The 25,280-nt window shown below is 36.8% G+C and overlaps 1 protein-coding gene across 5 annotated transcripts in view; it reads right to left on the bottom strand.

The window, feature by feature from the left end:
- The window catches only part of VPS41 (VPS41 subunit of HOPS complex), a 109,583-nt gene that overhangs the window by 70,718 nt on the left and 13,585 nt on the right, over positions 1–25,280 (bottom strand). For 2 of the 5 annotated variants that reach the window (XM_066322994.1, XM_066323010.1), the window contains 2 exons: positions 17,414–17,521; positions 14,285–14,362 (listed from right to left, as the gene is read on the bottom strand). The exons of 1 other annotated variant lie outside the window; for it this stretch is intronic. In XM_066322994.1, the coding sequence (XP_066179091.1) occupies positions 14,285–14,362; positions 17,414–17,521 (186 nt within the window). Of the gene's footprint in view, positions 1–970; positions 1,700–14,284; positions 14,363–17,413; positions 17,522–25,280 lie in introns of those variants that run through there. 2 more of the 5 variants (XM_066323002.1, XM_066323029.1) reach the window with 2 other exon arrangements.

The raw sequence follows: 25,280 nt of genomic DNA, 5'->3' as shown, positions 1-25,280 counted from the left end.
ACCGTAATGTTTCTTCCAGAATCAGCTCCAATTCTTCTTTTCATAGCCATCATTTTTTTAAATATACTTCTGTGCCAGTCAGCAAAGCTACTTGCCATTTCAAATTTAACTGCATTAATTATATTAGATTGCATCAAAATTAATTGCATTTAATTGCATCCAATACTCCGTGGATAATTTTGGTATTTCAGAAAGGAGGAACACAGGATTTTAGGTCACCCCCTCTCATCCTGCTTTTCTTTTTAGGGGTTTTTATTAAATATTATAAACTCAGGCATGAAGTTACAACTGCCTTTCCCTTGTCTTTAAAAAAAAAAAAAAGCTTTGTCCAGCAAACCCACTGAGGAGTTTGTCTGACAAAAGAAGACAGGCTTTGGATATTACAGTAAAGGAATAGATGCCCCTCTTGCAAGATCTACCTTTACAGGTCTACAAAAGATGAAGAATCACTCAAGGTTAGAGAAGATACAAGTAGTCACTAACTCATAATCTGAAGGACTGATTATTTAATACAGTTGGAACAATGATATGCACTGAGGTTTGGCCACTTGATTGTTTTAAAGGTACTTTAAATGGGGGTTGGAAAAAACCTGTAACATACATAAGAATCTAAAAATTAGAACATATAATCCATGTAAACATCACCCAGTTAAGAGATGATCTAATCTTAAACCCAGAGGCAGTGGTATGTAAAATGTTGAAAAAACTATATTGTTTTATTAGCACTACACTGGGTAATCTTTTTTTTTTTTTTTTTTTTTTTTTTTTTTTTTTTTTTTTTAACCTAATCAGGACCCCTAGCATTAGGTCAAACAAGTAAAAATACAAGACTACTTTGTGATCAGAATGATACTTCCAGTACCGTATAAGTGAGAATAATACACATTGAATTTCTCAAGCAACTTAATTCAAATCTGTCAATAGGGTGGATCCTGTTAGTTAGGAATGGAAATATACTTAAATGATTTACCTGGGAACAGCTTCAGAATTTCATATACTGTTGAAGTACCAGTAAAGAAGGAAGAAACACCTTCAGCTGAATTTCCATTAGCTGCAGTTTTTCTTCTGATAGAGACATGTTTGGAATTCTGGACAACATAACTAAGTTTGACTGTTCAAAATCAATAATGTCAAGCTGACACCATAGAACAAAAAAAATGTTACCTTAATGGACAAAAGAGAAGTTTAGGTAGCAGGAGAGAAAGCTAGCAGACACCTTGCACATAAAGATCTAAATGCAGACTTTTGCAAAATCCTAAATTTAAAGGAAAGGATCATCAAATATCTAGCAGCAAATGGACCTCATGTGATAATCAATTACCTAATGTAAAATGCCTGAAATAAATGCTCTTACTATGGATTAAGTCAGCTCTTCAACTAGGAGTAAATTCACGGCCACTCAGAAAGCTTCTTTTAATTGTGTTCTTTGTGGCAACTCCCTCTCCCCTGACACTCATCATCAACCCACCTTATACAATAAGTCCCCCAATGGTGAACCTGAGAAATCAATCTGCTAATGTATAATTTGTAAAGCTACCCCGACTAACAAATGGATAATTGATTCTTTCACAAATGCTGCATCCCAATGGATATGAAGTGGATGAACATGAAACATAAGACTGGATTTCACTCCAATTCTCTGAGAAATGCAATATTTACAAGCTAGGAATCTAAACATTTTAATAGTTGTCTGTGACTTCATGCCTTTTAGCCATGGTTTGCAGGCAAGCCACACACACATTAGGAGCGTGAAAAGCAAAACAGTGTTCAATCAGCAAAGCTCATTTTACTTCAAGAGATTCCCATCACTTCTACAATCCCCTTTCATCCACTCTTTTTAAAGAATTTTCAGAAACTTTTCCTAAATTATTTAAACATTATTATTTATCTGTGCGTGAGGAGCCAATTTAGCTTTGATTTGCCTCAACCTAAATGATTTGCCTAAATGATTGTCAGAGGCATATGGGGGAAGAATTGCCCATGTGCCAGGTGCAGGAGGCAACTAGAAGAAGCTTTGTCTCCAGGAGGACTTCACCTGGCAACAATAGCCAGCAGGAGACACTGGACCCTCCAGAGAGGCTTTTCAATCAGATGGTGAAAGATCTTCCCCAGCAGACTGCCATGGAAGGTTGGACTGGGCCAATGGTCTCCTGTCTGCAGGCACACTTTGGGAGCAGCCAGAGGGCATGAAAAGTAACTGCACCACGAGCTGTGGGAGGCTTTGGAGACTGTGCTTTTTGCTTTGGGGGGCTTTTGGGTTTTACGCATTTTGTGTCTTTTGGGGGATTTGTCCTTTGGCCAGGGGCTTGTTTTGAGACTTGCTTGCTAGCTCTGGCTTCTGCCTGCTGAGGGGCTCGCTGCTGCTCGCTGCTGGCTAGCTCACTGCCTCCTTTGCCCGGGCCCCAGCGTGCGTTCTGGCTCTCCTGCCCTCGCTAGCCCCCGCCCCTATCCTGCCTCCCTGTGTCCCTGACAGCCGCCCTGCCGCTTGGCCTCCGCATCCTTGCCTAAGCTACTTCATTCAAAACCCTGTCGCCCCGATTCTCGAAGCGACCCTGTCCAGGGTCTGAGACTCCCGGTCGGAGCGCCTACTCACGGCGCGTCCGGGGCCGCCGCTGGAGCCGCGCCTCCGAGCGCCGCGCAAGCAAGAGCCAGCCCATTGCAGACACAGGCAGCGCGGACACCGCCCACCGCCGGGACACCCGCCGCGCTTCTCGCTTCTTTTCTAGCCCTCTGTCACTTGGGCAACTTCTTCTTCTTCTTTTTTTTTTGTTTGTGTTTTTTTGTTTGTTTGTTTGTTTTTTGTTTTTTTTGTTTCTTCCCTGTTGGTATCAATAAACCGTTCAACCGTTCCCAGATACATTTGCCTTGTTTGGCTTAATTTACTTCCTGACCACCCATTCCTAAAAGAACTCGCAGTTTCTGTCAGGACAACTCGACACTGTGCATACACACACATACATACATACATACCAAAAGAAGAAAAACACGTAAGGGTCTTTTTTTGCTACATGAATATCAGTCTGGATCTGCATAATGATTGTGTAGCTGTCCTCCATACTAAGGCAAATTGTATGTACACAGTTGCATTGTAATAAAAAACCCTGTCTTCTAAAAGTGCCTATTTTTCATTTATTCACGTTTCAATTGCACGCGGTTCACATAAACAAGCATGTAAAGCTCCAATGTACAGCAGTATGATCAATCAACCCATGGTTTTATATGTTAGCCTACTGGAGTATGGACTACCGTTATTATGTTTGTATTATTTCCACCATGGTGGAGGCATCCAAGTGTAAAATACTGATTTGCAAACAAAAACCACCTCAGTTACTGTCACAACTAAGATAAGATCCTCAGAAAATACAAGCTTTGCTCTATGTAGGATAAGGAACTTGCTTTGAAAAGCACCTCAAATCCTCAGCAACAGCTAAGCACAAGTGTATTACATATGTGTCCCACCTGTTTCAAATTCAAAACACAGAGATCTCTTGTCCTGAGGAACTGTCTTTAAAAAGAAACTGAAGCCACACACTTTTCTTGCCCCAAATGCTGCAGTGCTGCACTGACTCACATGTATTTTGCATATTTGTAGAATTTTTTGATACAATACAGGCAAAAGCAACTCAAAACCCAAATTCTGATACTGTACTATGATTTACCTATAAAAAGATAGAAGTACACACATGTATTTACACACAGCTGAGAAACAAGTGCAATTAACACAAAGGTCTAAATTGAAAAGGCATCTGTAGGAGTTACAGAAAAAGATTTTCACCACTGCCCACAATGAAGTAGCATACTCTGAATTCACAGCACCTAAAGTTTCATTTGCTGAAAATTTACTAATATCCACACCAAAGAGGTTTAGTTCAACAATACTAGCAGTGAAATGCTGGTGAGAATTCTTGCTCCACTGCATTTCCAATAACACTCTTTAACACTCTTGAATCTGTCCTTCTCCAAATGAAAAATGGGAGATTATGTTGGTTAGAAGAAAAGGGAGGGGTGAAACAGCTTGGGAGAGTGACAAGGTCTGGGACACAGACCAATGACAACACTGACTTTCATTTTGTCTTCAGGAAGGCAGACCTTACCTACAAAAAGAAAAAAAAAAAAATTCTCAAATGCTTGTCTAGAACTAGGGGAATATGAGGACAAGAACTCTCTCATATATAGTCTAAGACAGTGAAAAAGAACAAAAAGCCTACAGTGATTTCAGTATTTTCCACATCAGTGAATCCCTTAACCTTGTTTGTCAACTGCAGGGACTAAGAAAAAAAATCCAAGGGAAAAAAAAACCCAAATAAACCAAGAGATCTCCCTAAATCTCTAGTAGCTACTAGATAATCAAGATGCTTGTTTAGGAATGATGGAACTATTACCAAAACGAAATCTATATTTGAAAGCCCAGACTACTTCCTAGCAGAATTGAACTGTTAGCTAATTTCTGATGGATCCAGAGAAAAGTCTCTTTCTATTAAAACACTGCTGTGTAAGCAGATATCCTCCTGGGAACTCTGTGCCGAAGTAAGCAAACCACTCCCATTTCCTTCCCTCACCAGGTCCCCTTTGCCATCCTCTCTATAACTGCAGGGCTCTTCAACAATGTTATGTCCTAAGCCTTCCTCTAGTTTGTTGCTATCTGTATATTACAGCCATCTGAGAATATGAAGCAATATCTTCCATCACACACCCTTGGGGAAGACTGAAGTACAGGGGGAGGGCTGAGGAAAGTCTGCTGGTGATAGATATGCCTTCCTTGGAAAACGCAACACCCCCTGGGGAGAAAGACTATTCCAAGCAATGTGGAATTCACCTCACTGATTTCTGTAACTGCTTTCTTTTCAGAATAGTTTGCCAAACACAATGAACTTCATTGAGAATTCATCTTTAAATATAAACTTTCAAGAGAGGCTACTGAATTATTAAAATGGGCTTTGAAGAACAATCCCCAAAACATATCTAAAACTCTGAGGATGTAACTTCAAGGGGCACTTTCACTTCTTGTTTCTAACAGAATACCACCACATCTGCCATTAATGTGTTTAACAGAATTTTGTAGAATTCCACCCTTGAAGTGGAAAGTATGAGATCTTACTACATTTCTTGACAAGCCACATTTCAGAAATGTGACTAATGAAAAAGGTCAAGCGGTCATGTGGTGAAAGTTCTTGTGAGGAAAGGTCTTCTTTTTAGAGATATTTTTTTTGGTGCTTCCACCAAACAACTTTTGAAGAAGCAAAGGGGCTGTTGATGATTCTGCTCAGGGTTCACGCACTGTTGTGCCAACATGTTTCTAGGAAGGTTTTCTGAACAGTCATGATGCTCATCCCACTCTCTGACCTACAAGATAGAGAACATCACCCCATGGAGCCTCGAAATCCTATTTCTCCATGCATTCCACACAGAGCCATTATTTTCTTCATAGTTCTTTTTTTTCTATAAGCTCTCTCTATGAAAAACTGCACTAACTACTTTTTCTAATTATTTTAACTTGTCAACCACTCTGCTACAGACAATGTTCCAAACCCAGTGGCTACTGAAATCAGTGAAAAGATCTCCCCTAATGGAATCAGAGAGATGCAGAAATATTATAACGGAATGAATTCTCCTTCTTGGCTGAAAACAACATAACTAGTCATATTCCTGGCATAGGTAAATACTACACCGGGTGATCAATGTTCAAGCTGAGCCAACATCAACACCTACAGTGTCATTTTCCATGCAAACTTTCAGTTATCATCACTGATACAGATTAGCATAAGTCAGAACTACATAAAATAATAAACACATTTTCTGATTACTGAAAGTATTGTATTCTCTTTGGACACCAACTCTGGAACTTTCTTTATCTGAATTACAAACATCTGGCAAAGTCTCACAAGTCCACCAGAGATACTCAGTCAATGCTGGGTGTCTGATTCTTGTCAGGATCCTAAAAACATAAGCAAACCAAAAAAATGGAGGAAGACAGAGAATACTCACAGAAGTAGAAACTGTATCATGAAGTGCACTGTAACTTACTGTGAGCAGTATATTGTATGCCACATCCTCATTGTGACAGTACAATAGGGAAAGCTAAATATGAAGATGAATTGATCCTGTGCAAGTTCCTCAATGCATTTACATACAAAGAGGCTCTATTTCAGTACCAGTGAAGTGTAGATTTGATTGCATATCATAAACTTTATTTAAAGTAGATCAAAAAAGCAACAGATTCATTCACTCCATCTTTACACTGTTCACATTTCAAAGCTCCTATCCATAAAACTGCCAAGACCTTCAACAACTAGACTTCAATTAGCAGCCAGTTTAGGATTACAGCGGTGAATCTTCCAGCACCAAAATACTGATTTCTGACATTTCTTATACTTTTATTTCTCTCTGTCCGAGGACACTGAGTAAAACTAACTTCTTCAGCAGCACCACAGCTGACAATACATACTTTTATCAGCAGCCACTCTGAGGTTATTAGCACCAGATACTGATCAAATCTGGACTGTACATGTTTAATATTCCATTCCAAGTGCAATAAAGTGCTGTACATTGACATGTCTTTTAAAACCAAAAAATCTCATCCTTCAGAAAGGACCCTTTATTAGAATTTTTTAATTCATTATAGTATCTTCTCCATAGGAAAAACTACTTGATTTTGCCTTCATGTTTTGCTCATTCTATTATGCTCCTGTTATGTCAGTATCTATTTTTAATAGTGCTGTATTTTTATTGTTAATGGAAACAAAGGTCTGTAGCTCTATCATTAACGTCAACTTGTATAAAAAATATTGTCCTCCAGAACTTAGTCTTTCTACTAGGAAAACATTTTCTAATGTAAATAATATTTTATTAATGCCTGAATTCTTAATAATTCTGACAGGCAAACTACTATTATTCTATTTATGCACGTAAGTGCCTATGTTCCCTATGGACAAAAATGCCATCCAGGTATAATACCCCATTTGAAAGGAAAACAGCCCTAGGAATCAGCAATACACTAGCTTCTTACAATCAAACCTCTCCAAATCCTCCCCATGCTTTTAAGTGTTATTAGGTTTTAGAAAATGCACAACTGAGTTACCAGTCTATGAAAATACTTAATCGGTTCTACCTGAAACTAGCTGTTTCACTGTTGCCAGTAAAACTCTAGAGCAATTTGGCACAGTGGTCCACTTTCTAAATAGTCATGAGATGTGATATACATTCAAACAGCAAATGTTACTAGACCTGAATGGTGAGAGTTGGAAGGAAAAAAAGAAGTTTTGATGTATCTTAATAATATCACAAATAATTTTGTTCAAAACTTTTTGAAAGTGACACATGTAAATTCACTCAGCAGGATTACAGTAAGGATGATCCTCTATTTTATAACACATAGAAATAAGAGGTAACAAGATCTGGTGAAAAAAAAAGAAAATAAATTGGCAACTTCACCCTTTCGCTGATCAACAATGCTGTATTAAATACTACAGTAGTAATATCATTAATGTCCTTCATGGATAGGATTCTCCCCTTTTGAAATATCTTTCCCCTAGAATATTCAATACTTCAATTTATTTTTTTTTAAGAACATGCAGAATATGATAGCACCCTACCAAGTCAAGAGAAAGTGAACTATTTTCTATGTCTGGATGCTTGTAACAGAATAGTATGCAATCACAGTCTTTTACCTCATTAAAAGGTGACATAACAGATTTCTACTGAAATCAGTGACATTAAAGAGAGGTGCTAAGGTACCTTAAATGTAATACATTTAGAGTTGGTCATGAAATGCAACTGACAAACAACAGAATATCGACTCTGAAGGAAAGTGATTGATACTGGAAAACAAAAAAAGTAGACTTCTTCCTATGCTTCCATGTTAAAGAAAAGAGGAGAACAATATGCATCTGAAGGGTAATGAAGTTGCAGAAGGACCTTTTGGTTGCATTTGGTCTAAAGATGGGGCTGTAATCCATCTCTATAAAGGTACATGGGCAACATAGTTGCTAGTCAGGAGTTCAAAAGGCAAGGCAGAAACAATTGCTATTCCAGAATCAGCTGATAAAGTAAGTAGGCTTTACACTTTAATTGAAATGAATTAGATCTACAGCATACATGTTACTGTTTGCTACAGTCCAAGCGCACATCTGACTTGTATGAGCTAACAACATTTAAGAAATAAATGACTGGACCATACAAGACTTTCTGTAGCTGAACTCATACCTCCAGCTTAACTTTTTACATTATTCTGCACTAAGCTACAGTTATTGAAACTACAAGCTTGAAAGAACAATTGAATGAAACAGTCAAGCTTGCCTCAGTTTTGAGCTATAAAAATTAATCATAAGTGATTCTAAAATTGCTTAGAAGTCCCACATTTCATCCATACTCCAAGCAACATGTCTATTAACAACAAATGCCCTCCATATCCCTTTGATCTTTTTGGTTAACTGAAAATTTAAAGGAAAGTCAGACACAATGGTACAAAGACAATGTGCAAACACCTACAAGAGGTTGTTTTTTTCCTGTTTCAGGCAAGAAACTTTTCTAAATCTATGAAATAATGGTCATGACACAATTTCTGCCAGTCTAGGCAAGATACCACAGGTACACCATGATTCCCTCCAAAGATGGTTCTGAATATTCAACAGCTTCACAGTTCCCACTGGAAACAGTTCAGGTCATAAGCAACCTAATAAGCACAGTACCAGAATAAACATATAAAACATACGTACCAGGCTTTTATAGCAAAAAGCCAGACTCAAAAGCCATCTGAGTTATTCCCACAACTATTGTAAAAACCTTTGGATTTCCAAATCCTCTGCAGGGAAATGAAGACAGATAGACAGAAGCAGAAGTGATATTAAATTTGGTGCAGATGCTCAAGACTTAAGAGAAAAATCCCCAAAGATGACATTTTTATCCATTTTTTTTCCATTTGAAAGAGCTAGGGGTTGGCATTTAAGACATAAAAATGCAATACCCATTTGGGTGGGATGTCTCAGGGTGGAGAACGAAATCTGTCCCTTGCATAGACACTTGCTTCTATCAAAACATTAATGTTTATTTTGGTTTTTGGAAGTATCACTTAAAATAGTCCACTTAGTTTTGTAAACAAAACAGGATTTCACCTTCAAATTTAACAGACACAGTGACATCATGCAAATACTAACACAGAGCTGCCCAGATCTTTAAATTCTGTTGTTTCACTTCACTTCCTAAGTTTTCTTACACAGTTCAACACTAACAGCTAAAATGATGTAATTAAAGGTAATAAACAAGAAATTTTAAGTAGCCTGTCAAAGTAAGTGACATTTATGTCATCTTAGTGTCAAACTCTCATGAAAGTTCCATCCAAAGCAACTTCTTCATTACACAATGAAAAGCTAAGTACCTTTCCCACTGGAAGATGTTGCATAATCTCCCACAGCAGTTTGTAGGCCTAGCATCATTACTAGCAGCAGTGCTTAGTGCTTAAGAACAGCTGTTTCTTTGCTAGAAATATTTTTTCTTGTTAACAATAAAACTCATGCCAAGAGACATCAAGTCAACTGAAACTGCTGTTTTCTTTGCAACCTGCTGAGTTATCAGTAAAACCAATAGGCCATAGACTGACCTTCAAGCAACGTCTTGCTCCAGAGGTTGGTGAGTGCTCAAACTTCAATACACCCAAAGGTAATAATATTACCTCAGAAGGAAATCCCTTTCAAGTTTTCAAGGTAGCAGAAATGACGCAGTGATTTTGGATTACTATCACTCCAGTAAAAAACCCATAATTAAATAGTGCTACACAACATGAGACAATCAAGAAAAAAAGCACGATGCAAGGAAAGAAAAACACTGTAAAAAGAGATGCTATGACAAGATGTCTTTCTGAAATTCCAGCAGTCTTGAATAGCTCACAAATGTTACATGCTAAAAGGACTTCAATTTCTTTGTACTAAGAGAAGCTTTAAAACACTATTTACATTGTTTTCTAGACTCATGCATCACCACTGAAACATGTTCAATGCATTAAACATTTAAATCCCCGTTACTTATAAAATAGGCAATCTTTCCCTTTCTAACAGACTATCACTGGCACCCTACAAGACTTGTTACCACTTTTGCTTTAAGCTTGATGTTTATTAGAAGACCAAAATGGGGACAGGTTTTCTTGCCCTTTGAAAGCTTTTTGATTTGTTACGTAACTAAACGTGTTTGTACAGCTTTCTTCATATCTACAAATCCTTAATCCACAGGATGTCACTTCAGGCAATAATTATATTAATAAATTGTAGACAGTCTAAGACAAAAAGAAAGATGGAGAGACATTTGGAATTAACATGCTGTGAATCAGTCCTGCATCATCGTTTGTCAGTGGAATTAGCAGGCTTTTCTTCCCACTTCTTGTTGCCTTTTAGCAATAATTTTCAGTGCACTTGACACATTTCATCTCACTCAATGCACTGAACCCTAATACAAGAGAACACCAGTTTGTCAAACATACGTTACTGAGGATGCATACCAGTTAATCTCACACAGCTGACATTGTCAAAGACAAGCCACCCTGGCAAGAGCTACAGAAATCCTAGTCAGAGAGGAGAGGGGGAAAACAAGAGCACAAGCACCAAGAATCAAGCCACACAAAAGGCCAAAGCCTCCCTTTATCTCAATTCCACCCAAACCACAAATTTCACACAACAGTTTCAATGCACATATTTCCACTGCTGTTGACAAGAGGAGCTGCTAGCCTGAAAAGACTAGTCATCCACTTAGCATATGATTCAGCATCAGATACTTGAAGAGCTGGGTGAGAGCAAGACTTCTGAAAATAATATTTCCTTTTTTACATGAGTTTCACAAAAGCCTCTCTGAATATTTATGGGTCAAAGTAGAGTAGACAATACAGTATTTATAATCCAAGATAACCACATTGATTTGCTGCTATGGACATGAAGAAATGCAGTCTTAAAAAGGTTTTTTAAACACTAAACAAAAAAGTGTGTTACAACAGCAGAACTTCTAGGGATGCCAAGGTTTATATTTTAGTATTTCTTACAGCTGTCTTTAGCTCATATGAAAATAATAAATGCATTTAGTCTTTAAAATGAGTGCTGTCATTCAAAACCTGGCTATTCTGGTGATAATGCAACACACTGAATTTTCTCCCTCATTTTGCTGCAAATCCTCTCACACTAGTATCCTTTTTACAAGTTGAAATGCAGATGCAAGTCATGATCATAAAAGCCAAATTCTTATTTCTTCTATTTCCAAGCCCATTTATATTTTTGAACATGGCTTCCTAAAATTAGGAAAGAAAAACAGAAATCAAGAGAACTATGAGAGCAGTAATTGTATTTTCTAAGTATATTTAATATGAACTTGCCATAAAAATGAATTTTTAAAAAATGGTTAAAAAAAACCCTCTTGCTTCATTCTAGTTTATTTTACATACTAATAGTGTTTTAGATCCAGTAGCTTTTAAAGTTTCCCATGTATGGTTTGTTTTTGCTACTTACACATTTAACAGATATATAGGAAAGTAATTAATTTTTTCATTTTCAAACTTTTCTTTTAAAAAAACCCCAAACCAAAACAACTCCCTGAAAAATAGAGATAAAGACTCCAATTAAGTACAGTTCCTTGAAATACTTTCGCACAAAGGGCATCACATTGCTATCCTTATTATTAATTTCTGTGATGTCACAAAACAGAAAACATTTGCTAAAAAGATCCTTTTAAAAAGAAAAATACATAAAAGAAACTCCCCAGGTACACTGTTTACTGCAAACAATTAAAATATTTCAGTGGTAATACTGCTATTTCACTCAGAAAGAAATTCTCTACAGTATTTTCCAATATAATTTCCAATAATCAGTAACAACAGATACTTCCCCTATTAACAACTTCAAGATAGAACTGTATATGCCATTCCATCAGTGAAAAAGGTTCTGAGAAGGAATTTGTTCTTTCTGGATCAGAGAAAAAGAACCAGAAAAAATACTACCAGGGAAAACAGTCTTCCTCAGCACATTTACAAGAAATGCTTTGTCCTTGTGTGACTTCAGGAAGTAATTCCCTTTCTCTTCAAGAAAGTGTTAGGTTTTATTTGGGATTTACAACATTACAGTACTAAAATGCAAGTTCCCCAGGAGAGACAATAAAGAGGCATTAGTAAGAGAGAACTGAGGGGTGATATGAATGTTTTGATAGTGATGCCTCTAGTCTGAAATCCAACATCTTGAGAAGTTCAGATTAGAAGGAAAATATTTGAATGCACAGCAGCCAGTTCAGAATAAACTGCCTATGGGTTCAGCAGCTGACATTATTAATTCAGAAAACTTCTCAGTTAAAGCAGCCATGTACATCATAGAGCTGCTTTCTTCTCACATAGGCAGCCTGTTCTGTTCCACAACAGTTAGTCGTTCCACAAAAAACTTTTCTTTTAAAAACAAGTGGTACTAGAGAAAAATCATTCTTCTTCAAACTAGAAAAAAGAGTGAAAAAAAGAAAAAGAAGCACCATTTCCACCTAATCCATTATATAATCTATTGCACTGAGACATATACATTATAAATAGACTCCAAGAAACATTTTTTTCCTATTCTCCAGCTCAAAAAGCAGTTTGTATTCTTAACAATACTTTTAAAAGAAATTATTGCCATCTTTATAAGCAGATACAGCACAAAAATCATCCTGAAGCAGGCTATGTTAGGAAAAGTAACATCTTTGAGCAGAAAATAACTATGCAGTCCAACACTAACTTCGTAAGGAACCACTCACCCAGCAGGTACTGGTAGGACTCTTTTTGTAAAAAAAAGCAAAGAAAATTGCTTTTCTTTGTCCCTTTGGGAGGGTGAGTATAAAGATAATACAGGGATTTTGTTTTAGACTTTAGCAGGTCCCCTTGTTCCTTGCTCACACCTAGGCAGTCCCCTAAGTCTTTACAGAAGGAAGATTTCATCTCTTGGAACCAGAGTGAGAGAACACTGGTAGTGGACAGAAGAAGACTATTCTACAACTAAAATTTTCCAAGCATCTTATGCTGAACGGAACAAATACAAGTTTAGGATAGTTAATGCCAGGCTTAATACAAAATCTACACTTTAATTGAGTGAATCTCTGACTCTCTGACAGCGTCTCTGACTCTGTCTTCTACTGCAGCAATGGAAGAGAATTCAGGTACATTTAATCTGACCTGCCTCAAATAGATAATTTCTCCTACTTCCCAGAGAAACTCTATCAAGAAGCATGTATGTAAAGTAATCAGAACTGCAAGGGACACCAAAAGCTTTTCCTCTTTTTAAATGCAGTCAGCATTCTCAGCTGCAGGGCTGATAAACATACAAAATTAAAAGAAATAGAAACACATAATCAGCTTGACTTTAATCAATCCCCAGTAAGGTCACTGTCAATCTGACTAAAATCGAAATCTACAAGTTCCTTCAAAAACTGTGTCTTAAGTTGATACTCCCCTACTCCCTTGCACAATTCATAATTAGATTTTTCAAAAAACTAAACAAATGCTTGACCCCTTCCATGCAGCTGTGTCAGCTTTAGAACGTATATTCTCTTTGCAAACACGTCCACATCTTGTGATGATTTCTATAGCTAGTGCTTACATTGCTATGAAAAACCAGAGCTTGGCTACTAGAATTTTTGATGACATGAGGAGAATAAAAATTGCTAGTTCTCTTCCTTCCACTCCCCAAGAAAGACAGGAAATTTGAAATTAATGAACTAATATCCACAATAAAAAGGAACATTCAATACTCCAGAACAGAGCTTTAAACAGAGCTTTAGCATTTTATTCCTCTGATACCACGGACCACAATAAGGAGAAAGGCTTCTTCTTTTCCTTCAATCAATACAAACCCTCAATAATTCAAGCTTCAAAACATTTACATAAAATATTAGCATTATATATTTGTTATTGATGAACTGAGCCAGCAAGGTAATCAGTTTTCAATTACTTGTGGCAACTAGATAAGATGATAATGCACAAACTAATAACTGACAATAGTCACCTAATGAACAGGTTCATGCCATATGGAAATAATAAGCTTCCATTTTTAATAGCCACTTGCAATCATAAGTATGTATTTCCTCTTCTGCTTCATGAAAAAGTTTATTATACGTAAACTAAGATGTGCTCACCACAAAACCATCCAGCATAACTTCTTTTTGCAAGGACCATACAATGCTTTTTACGTTATAGAATGCATTAGTGTAATTGCAGGTGTAACAAGAGTGTTAACTGACATTGCTACATCGCAGCAGTTTTACATTCCTGTAAATGGGTTCTGAATAATGTTATACTTACAACATCAAACTTCTGTGTGATGTTCCCCTGGACATCAAGTAAATAAACTTTGCCATAATGTGTTCCCAGGGCCAAAAACTGTGAAAGAAAGAGATTGATTACATAAACACAAAGACATCACAAGAAATACTACAGCAATGCTAAATGAACCCAAGCAACACTGGAGAAATGAAAAAAAGCCCACCATTTTCTATAAAGAAAGGTTATTTTAACTATATCCAAAGAATAAAACTGGGCTTCAAGCACATATTACTGTGATAGTGCAAGTTAGCTGTCAAAATGAGTCATGAGGACCCTTATCCACTGACAACTAATGGTGCGTCTGCAGCCTGTACACACCAGCTGATGGACTGTGGCAGCAAATTAAAAATGCAGTGTGAGAGCAAGAACCAACAGGAATCTGAAACAGTTCCCATATCCTTTCTGCAGCTTTGTTTCAATCCTAATGTTTGCTTTGAGCTTTATTTTTAATTTTTCTTCATTATTAAAATAAAAACAAAATGTTCAAACACAGCAAAAGGCCAACTATAAGCCACTGGTAAAATACAGCTGAATTATGGAAGGTTTCTTGACAATGCATTTAAGCACACAGATAACTCCTGGGTTTGCTTTCCTTCACATACTAACATTCCTAAATAGAATACTTCCAAGACAAATGCACTTTCTTGGAAATTGCAGGAGTTTCATTCTAAAAAATAGTATCAAAATAAAAAATCTCCACCTAAATCCATACTATCACAAACTTATTTTGATACACACAAGAAGGGAATTGATTCTGAGAGATCTGCTGCTAATTGAACCATGTGCACTACACCCAAACAGAAAAGCTGGAATTTCAGTACTACTTGATTTATGACAGAGGTTTCTTTTATTTGCCCCCTCCCCCACCCTCCCACTTTCAGCATTACTGAAATAGTCTAGGCTACTCAATTCTCTGTATTTCACTGCATGTGAGCATGCTTCATTGCAACCTATAATGAAATGCTCAAATTTACAGGCACTGCTAAGCGTGTCAGTCAGGCAGCACAATCTTTAAAAAATAACCTTACAGAAAGTCAAGGTTTAAAAGGATTTATCAAACTGGAATTGCTTAAAATGAAATTTCAGTTCAGGCACTTAAAATATGAAGCTACATTAAAAGGAGTCAAGAAAGGGAAAGAAGGGGTTCATTAGAAATTCATTCCCTGCAATGCCTTTCACTCCTGCAAGGTTGCCTTTTTTCAGGAAGAAAAAAGTCCCCCGGGTAAAAAAATCAATACTGGTTAATAAAACATCAGGTGTGCAGACATAACTAGGTATGACTATTCCACTGCACAGGCCTGCTTGGATGCACCAGGTGCCATGACGATTAGTCATCCAGTGCAGACAGCAAGCCTGGTGAAAATACGATGCTTTAGCAGCAAAAACGAAAAAAAAAAAAAAAAATTCTGAGAGGAAATTAGTCTGAATGCAAAAGCCAGATTTCAAGATTCCTAGCAAAGTTAAACTGCTTTAGTTAGAGTATTTTTTTTTTTTTTACATATTACTGTATAATTTTTCGAATTATAGCATTTAGTAGGGCTTTTTGTGTTCATTCAGGGAAAAAAATCCCCCAAAAAACCAACCAGAAAGAAATAGAAATACCCTTGCAAACCCTATAACCCAGCCTCATTTTTAAGCTTTCTGTTGGAAGAGACCTATTCCTAAAAGACTGCAGTACCTGGCTTCTAACAATATTGATTCTTCTCATAAATAGTGTAACTAGTTTGCTGGAAAGCTGGAAGTGCTGGCATACTTCAACACTTTTCCTATATTGCCACGCTTTATGACACCATAGTAAAAGCTGTATCTGTGCACATCCTTATAGAAAAACCCTGTTAAACTTGGCTTTCAAAATTTACCTGAGATGCAGGAATAAAAGGTAACAGAAACACACCACAGACAAAGAGGAAATGCCGGCCAGTTATCTAAATAGCTGTGTAACTCTAAGTTATCAAAAACATTTTTAAAAGACTTATTGCTTTCATTCACACAGTTAAAATACAAGCTTCATCTTAAGACCCTCTTGAGCCATAGCAACAGTCCTTTGAGGAAAAGAAACACAGCACAAGTCAATCCAAAAATATAGCCAAACAATAAAGATAGATCCCTCAACAATAACTGTTAAGGAGATATTACTGGCTATGAAAAATTATACATTCAGAAAATAGCTACTATGTTTTACATATTAATAGTTGACAAATCATTAACTTGTACTTTCAGATGCACTTCAGCATGCCTCAATATTCTAAAATGCTTTTCAATATTTATAAAAAAGAAAACTCATAAAATACAAAAGCAATTGTTTCAGTAACTTAAAAAGCATATGAAGTTTATTCCTTTTAAGAACAAAATATTAATTCTTCTTAAAAATTCTTTATTTTGCATTGTCTATTACTTTATCCCTATCATTTTCTGGTAAATCAAAATCTATAGCATGTGTAGTTCCTCTCTTTGTTTTTCAACATACTGAATCAGGGAAGGGGGACAGGGAAGTATTAATATGATACCCCCCCAAAAGAAAAACCTAAGCAAACAAAAAAATACAGTAACTTTCTTCTACACTGTATTAACGTGTCTTCCACAGCTGAATATATGCTAAGCTCCTGTTATGATCAAGTTGGTCTTTACTGACACAAACTGTACAAATAAGACCAGTATATACCAACTTCCTTTGTGAATAAAGAAAAGCTAGGACTGTATTCTGATTGTAGTTCATAATACTATTCATAATTCAAACTGAGTGAGCATTTTTCTAGTAGCTTATGTAAATATCTCATCTAACAAATGATTGCACCTTGAATTCTCACTTCATTCCCTCATTGAGAAAATGTATTTCTTATTGAAAAAATGATTGAAAATTACAAGAAGGGAATTGATTCTGAGAGATCTGCTGTTAATTGAACCATATGAACTACTTGTGTTATCACTGAGAAAATGTGGACTGTTCAATACAGGTTAATGGTGAATTTTGTTTACGTTACTGTTGCCTTGCAGTGCAACTTTAGATTTGGCATCACTTCTACACAGAAACATACTGATGCATTATAAGCACAGATAAATATATAAAACCAAGTAAAAGTGCTATGTCAGCCACAAAGTCACATATACCTTTTCATGCACTGTCATGCAGCTGGCTGCATCCTTCTGGAGAATTTCAGTCACTCCATTAGAAAGCCGTTCATACTTGAGCTTAGGTTCTTCTTCACTCTCATCTTCCTAAATTTTTGGGAGTATAAGAAAAAGGGAGCAAGAGAGAAAAATCAACAAAAATACTTAGAAGCTTATTTTAGATAAAAACAAATTAAAAGATATCCCAAAACTATTACACAGCAACAGGCGAAGATGGATCACTGCGATCTCTTCACAACAGCCATTACAATCAAAAGCCAAACTTTCACAGTTTAGTCATCTGAAGGGGTTTGGGCTGTGCTTTTTTTGTTACTGATTTTTCTTTTTACTCCAAAGTTCTGGGTGCAAAGACTGTACAGCAGCATGTCAATTCAGCCATAAGAGGCACCTACTTGATATCTAAAAAGCAGGAAAAAATGTGCCATGTGTACTTTGTTACATAAAGTTAGTAATTTGCAATTTAGAAGTAAAATACAAAAAGGATGGATATGATAATGAATGATGATAAAATAAAGTGTGCCACTGTAGCCACAATGAACTGAAAGCTGAAGCATGCACGTTACAAGAAACTTCACAACCTTTACAAGATGCTGCACCTCTGTAGGAAGGATAAAGGCAAAATGCTGTGAACAAAAATAAGAAGAATCCACTAGGAATAAGTTAATTGTATAAAATCCACCAATTGGCTTATGGTAAAAAAAAATTACTATAAATATGTTTTCTGGGAAAAGGATCTGGACACAGTATATTCCTGTGAATCACGTTCTGTATGTTAGGATCTTTTTTTGGTAAATACTGAAGCTGTCCTTTTCTTTCTTTTCAAGCATGTTAGGTATTATCACCCAATCACTACTTAATTGCAAGGAAAGATCATGGCGCAAAGAGTGAAGAGAAAGAAAACCAAGCTAAAAAAAAAAAAAAACAACCAAAAACAAGCAGGAAATTTATTGCTCAAAGAGGACCCAATATGTTTATCTCTTAGGAAAAGAAAATCCTAGTTGCAAAATAGCTCTTTGGTCATAGACATCTATCTGTTACAAGTACAATGCCAGAGGGATTCCACAGGCTTCAGTTAAGCCTCAGTTAATCTTATACATGCACAGACATAAACAAACCCTTATATATCCCTTGGTCCTCACTGGGAAACAGTACACCTGCAATAATATTCTGCTACACTTGCTATTGACTGTAATGAATATATCAACATTGAGTATATTTCCCACATAAAACACATCTTTCATTCTTAAGCAACCAGGACATACCAGGGCAGTGCCCTGGTTAAAGGAGTGCCTTGACTTCCCACCAACCACTGCCTTCCAATTCCTAAAAATGCAGCGTCAGCCTACAGCAGAACTGTATTTGTGCAACACTTTCCTGTAGTCAATGAAGCAAAAGATAAATTTGGAAGAGAGACATATTAACAGGTTAATAAAATGTATTTTGTTTAAATTGCCTTTGCAGAACTAAAGCCAGTCTTTTCCAAGTTAAATAGTATGGTCATTTACTATGTGTGTTACCATCATATATGCTAACATGAACATAACCTCATACAAAACACAAAAAGGCCATATATACCTATGGAAACAACCAATATTTAGCTCCATGCTTGTAGATATATGCTGCAAACTGAGTCTGTTTTAAAATGTTATGTGAGAGTTTTATGACAGAATTCAAATGAGATTAATACAAGGATGTCAGCAGTGCATGACGTAGGAGTATGAAGTGAGGTGTCAAAATGTCCACCAAGAAACAATTTTATTCAGTAAATCTAACACTGAACAAAGCTGTTACTAGACAGAATGACAATGTCAAATTACAGGTCTGTATATAAATCAGTCAAATTTCTCATGCCTACAGATCGTTAATAAATGGCTACAAGGTAGAGGGAAGAGGTATAGTCAAAGTAAAAAGCACACATATGATGGAAGGAGGGCGTAAGGAAGTATGTGTCCATTTTATAACAATTAATACATAACTGCATTTTATACATTGCTAACAAAAATTACACTTGAAATGCATGGGTAATCATTGGATAAATTCATAAAAGTAAAAATTGAACTCCAGTCATCTAGTTTTTATAAGATCCCACATGTTGCTGGGACCTGGACATCCAATGTGCAACCAACATGAAAAGTTAATTCTAGTCTCTTGAGTAGTTTGCATAAAATCATTCATCCATGGACCATTAGATAAAGTTACTGTAAATAAGTTTTGCCTGTCTTATTTATGAGTGAAAACGAAGTAATTTTTTCTGCACATGCATATACAAAAAATATATACTTTCAAAAGTCAGTGCACTGAAGCATTCTGCTAGGCTTCATAGTAAGTAAATAAAATGAAAACTCCCAAATATTAGGCATGATGATGTACCTATTTCACGCTTTCTTGACAGGTATCTTCTATGTTAAATAAAAGTCAAGCTAAAAGGTGAATTGAAATGAGGTTGGGGCACTTTACTGTAAACAAAATGAAATGAAAAGGTGATTTGCAAGATTTCTCTACTGCTTCAGACTCTGATATATTAAATGCACTTGATGATCTTTTATTTAGAGTATCATGGTTTAATACTTTTAAAGGTATTTTTCTATCAGGAAAAGCTTTTATGCAGTTAGAACTTCTAAAGTAAACACAAGGCACAGTTAATAAAAGCAAATCAATAATTTTTGTTAAATTTTAATAATCTTGAAAACCCACAAATTAAACCATGAGCAGCCTGAGTTGAGATGTCAGTTAGCTGTGTTTCTATGACAACCTAGAGGAATAGTACAAGTCTTGACTAGCAGCAAAGCTAAGATATAAACAGAGTGACATTTACTCCATACAAGAGAACTCACAGCTTTCCTTTTCAAAGGGAAAAAATAACAAAAAAAATCAATCACTATACTTACTTGCTATATTGATTTTTACTAAGTGTATGACACTTTTAATTAAACACTCCTAGAGGATTTGAAAATAAATTTTATAACACTGCTTTTTGTACCACTGCTTAATGCTACTTCAATATTTAATGCCTAAAATAATCTGAAACAACAATACTGAATTTTGAGATTCTTGGCAAATGTTTTAAGAGAAAAAGAAATATTTACTGCATAAAATGTGTAAAGCACTTCACACATGACAGCCTTAAATTCTGAAAGGGAAGGAGACCCACAGAGCTGTCAGGAGGAAGGTACCTTTGCGATGTTGTAAAATAAATAATGACCATTTTTCAACGACAGGAATGCTAACCTGAAACTTATACTCCATTTGATTTTCTACTTGCCCTTTAAAGCCAAAGCTAGCAGTCATATTGCTGAAATATGCTGTAAAGAACAGGTATCCATAAACATTTCCCATTGAAAGCACATTTCCAATGGAATGAAATAATCTAATTAGCCCTAACACTAATACAAACTCCTACTTAAGAGCTTTTCCAGTTGTCATTGCTGAATACTCCTGAACAGAAAACAAAGGCATTCACCCAGCACCTACTCAATACCAACCCTTCTTCTGAAATGGATTTACAAAACTAACAAGAGCCGAAAATGTGCAACAAGCTCTTAACATGCCAGTGCCACCACAAGGGCTGCTCACCAGCCCTTCTGAACCCAGATTCACAATCTTCTTTAGATACTCTGCCCCATCTTTCCTAGCTTTGCTTACAGGAACTGCTGTGCTGGAACCATGAGTAGGAAAAAAGAAAAAAATCCGAAATGAATCCTTGTGAAGAAGATTTCCAGAAGGAACCTGTGGACAGTTCCCAGAATTATTCCATTAGCCCACATTTACTCCTGCAGCAGAGGCTCTGCCCACAGGACAGTCTGTCACATGAACTACATGCTCTATTGATTACAGATACTCTAATTATGTTACAGGCACTGACAGCAAAGTGTCATCCTTCCAACACACTTTACCCTCAAAGTTTTTCAAAGCCTTTATGGAAATAAACATTGCATACATTGTAAGGTAAATGTCCTTCCCCTTTGCTGCACATCATCTGTCCAGTCCCAGCTTGAATCCCAGTTACTCTAAGTGTCCACTCCAGCCTTGTTTATGCCTGCAACTTTTGATCCTGCAAAGCATTTAAACTCCAGTACAAAGATAGCTGAGGTCCATCACTGAAGCAATTTCAAAAAAGACACACTCACAGTCTACAACAACAAGGCCTTAGTGTCATAGGCCTTCTTAAAAGGCTATGTCGGAAAAAAGAAAAAAAGACAATATTAACAAAAACCTACAGTTAATTTTCTTTTTTACATGCTTTCTTTCAAGTTTACATTGATTTCAGAGATTATAAGAAAAATGTTGAATTACCTCATTTCCTCCTGGCCAGGACAGGGTTAGTTTTTGCAGTAGCCAGGGGAGGCATAGCTAGGACACAGAGACTATCCTATTCTACACCAGCTCATGTCATTGCCAGGTGTGGGGAGGGAAGGAGACCCTTCTGAGGAGAAGGGGTTCCTTCTGGTTGAGGATGGGTTGGGTAATACTGGCTCCAAACCAGAGTAGGGGGTGAGTATGGGTGAGTATTTTTGCATGTGAACCATTCTCTTTTGTACACTTTAGTTATTAGCATTGTCACTGTTACTGTTCATTTTCTTATCTCATTGCTGTTTCCAGTAAATTGTTCTTATCTCAACCCATCACCTTTTGGGCCTCCTACTCTCCTCTCCAGCCCACTGCAAGGGAAGAGGACCAGGAGCAGTCTACAAACCACAAGCAGTTTGTGGTTTGTAGAGTCTCAGTGGGAGCAATAAAGTGAGGAGCACCATTCCTAAATCACAACTCCCCTTAGCTTACTGGGTACTTACATTCAAAGTGCTCTGTCTCTGTGTCTGAATACTTAATGTTTAGGACACATTATAAAATCTCATTTAAAAAAACCCAAAAACCAGAAAAAGATCCCATTCTGCTGCAAAAAGTGCAACCCAAAAATTACTGCAAAAAAGTGAGAAGAGACCACTTGGCAATTTGTGAGAGTAACTTTTCTTGACATTTAATATAGGTCAGACCTTTAGAAACCCTAGTATGAAATCAGCAATTTTATTTATTTAAATAGTCATCCCTATCACACAAAAGAAAAAATTAAACCAACTAGTTAGAGCTCCAGAATTATTAGTTTACACACTATATGAACATCTCCATTAGAATTAAAGAAACCAACTCAAATTATTTTTGAATTAAAACAAAAGTTCACAGAACATTTTAAGTTATGCAAAAATGAATAAATGCATCCTTAGTGCTCTGCTGGGGGCAGCTTCACTTCTTATAGAAATTCAATGACAAACATAAAAGGAAACCAACATAAAAAGACCTCAAGCCCCAAAATGAACTCTCCAGGGATAGCTACTTATTACTCTTGTATATGTGCAGAAGCACAAAGTGTAGCAAAATAACCAGCAGAACTCAGTTGCCAACATCATTTATTATCTTTCTTGGTTTTGACATCTTGACTTGATCCAAGGTATAACCATCTCCAACTCTTAATTTCTTAATGAAAATAATGTCTTAATGACATTGTCTCAACTTTAGTTTTGAGGGCCTATGAGGCTGGCTGAAAATTATCTTTTACTCTTTTTGACATGGGAGCAAAGAGTACTTAGCCGAGTGGCTGGTGTGCAGTTGAGAAGTGGAATGGATGGCTTCTAGCCAGACTGCTATGAAAGGCACATCATTAGTGGGGTTTTACACCACCATCTGACCTCTCAGCTGTCTGCAAACCCTTTTTATCACCAGACTTGCTTGGAAGGGCAGGATTGCACCCAGGACAGATGTGCAAATCTTACTTTGGACAAGGGAGCCTAACAAGCACCTTACAAACTTAAGGTTAACTGCCACAAGATTTCCATGACAAGACAAGTATCACCCAACAAAAGACACAGATAAAACTTTTTATTTAAACCTTCACAGCATTTCTATACCTGGCAACATGGTACCAAATGGGTCATAATGTCTCCTTTGGCCCAATAAAGAAATTATGACTATTTTCAGCCTTTATCCTTTCCAGTTCAGCTCTCAGATCTTTGTTAGGACCCAACTATTCATTCAAGGTAAAGAGATACTAATTTACAAACGAACCTGATTTTACACTTGCTGAACCCCATTCCCCAAAATCTACAGGGAAAATATCTAACACCAAGTCTCTCAGACAAGCAGGTTCACTAATCAGTCTTCTCTAGTTTTCTCTACCCATGTTATATTTAGGCTAAATGTGGCTCAATCTGGTAATCCAGATGATCAGACAGAAGCCTCTATATTCTCGGTATCATCCCACAAATATCCATATGAATAATTTCTCACTTCCTTCTTTAACATATTTCACATCAAAGCATTTTCTAATATCTGTATACCAAAACACTTTGACTTACCATACTTTTCTTGTATCTGTACAATGGCAGTAATTAAGCTTGACAAACCATACAGTTTCTTCACCCTTGAAATAATACTTCAGTTTAGACACCCTTGCTCAGCTAGGACAATGAGCAAATTCTTCAACTTTGCTGATTTGGCCAGTGGAGCAAGATGCAGGCAGAGCAACTCTCTACTACAGCTCTGCAGGACTAGGTCTGCAAGGGTTACTCCCAGTTTTGGGACACAAATGGAAAAGTGACTCTGCCCCATCAAAATATGAAGGCTAAAGGATTTAACCCCTGCCTTCAAAGTACCAGTTATCCAATTATCCACACTTAATCTCCACTTTTAGGACTGCAGTGTCTTGAAGGCTCACAAGTCTTCCCCATGCCCCACTCCCCCTTACAAATCTCCTGGCTCCATCCCCTTGTAACTCTCAGATGGATCTGTTCTGATACCCTAACTTCCCTCAAAAACTTTATCCAGCCCTCTCAGTCTAGACTACAAGTCCAGTTTCAACACTTTTCAGTGTGCTTGCCAGGAATCCCATCTTCTTCCTCTTCAAAACTACCATGTCCTCATTTGGAAGCTCACTTCCAACCAGGCAATCCTCATGGCATAGCTTTCCTATACAGAGTTTTTAATGACTGCTTAAAGCCTAACATGAAACAGCTGTTCACAGGACACCAGAATTCAGCATGAACAGCTCACCAAATATACTATAGGCGGTTCTTGGAAAAGGCAGACCACAGCTCCTATCCCAGCAGCTCAGAGACATTCAGAGGACATGGATCAAGACCAACCACCGAGTAAATGGATTTGGCAATGCAGGCAACTACCATTCTGTATTTCCATTATCTCCTTCCATAGCTTAAAGTTCAAATGTTCTTATAACATGCGGAAGGAAAAAGGAATTTTATTTACTAATTCAGGATTGACATATGCAAATGAACATACTGCTCATTTGCAATACAAGGGAATATGGCAAATGAATAAAAGTATCTAGCAAAAAAACCTACTGCAAGTGAAAATATCACATCAACAGATGATTTCAAACATACAGTAGGGTTAATAAAAGAAGAAAACATTAAGCAGCAAGCAGTAACAAATTGCTAAAATCAGTTGATGTATTTAAGGAACTAACACCATCATGTGACAACACAGTTGGGAGATCCCTTTGACTTCCACCACAGATAACGTCAGAGTCTTTGTACTATTTGGTAAAACCAATGAATAGGTTATTTTGATTTTTGAGAATATGAAGAAAAACTCCTAATCTTTACCTACGAAATGGCTTGCCCTGCTCACTACTTTAAGTACAATAACAACTGGATTATACCTATGATGAAGTAAATTTGCCTTCTCCCTCTCTTCCTTGTAATATTCCTATTTCACAGTCACAAAACAGTTTGTCTTTATAAATTCTACTATTGCCTTATGACTGCAGACATCAGAATATCACTTGTACTTTAAAGATGAGGGGTAGAAGTGTTGAATCCTACACAGTAAATTGGTG

Source organism: Sylvia atricapilla, chromosome 1 (assembly GCF_009819655.1).
Source record: "Sylvia atricapilla isolate bSylAtr1 chromosome 1, bSylAtr1.pri, whole genome shotgun sequence".
Classification (NCBI taxonomy): Eukaryota; Metazoa; Chordata; class Aves; order Passeriformes; family Sylviidae; genus Sylvia; species Sylvia atricapilla.
This window is presented reverse-complemented; position numbering and strand designations above follow the sequence as displayed.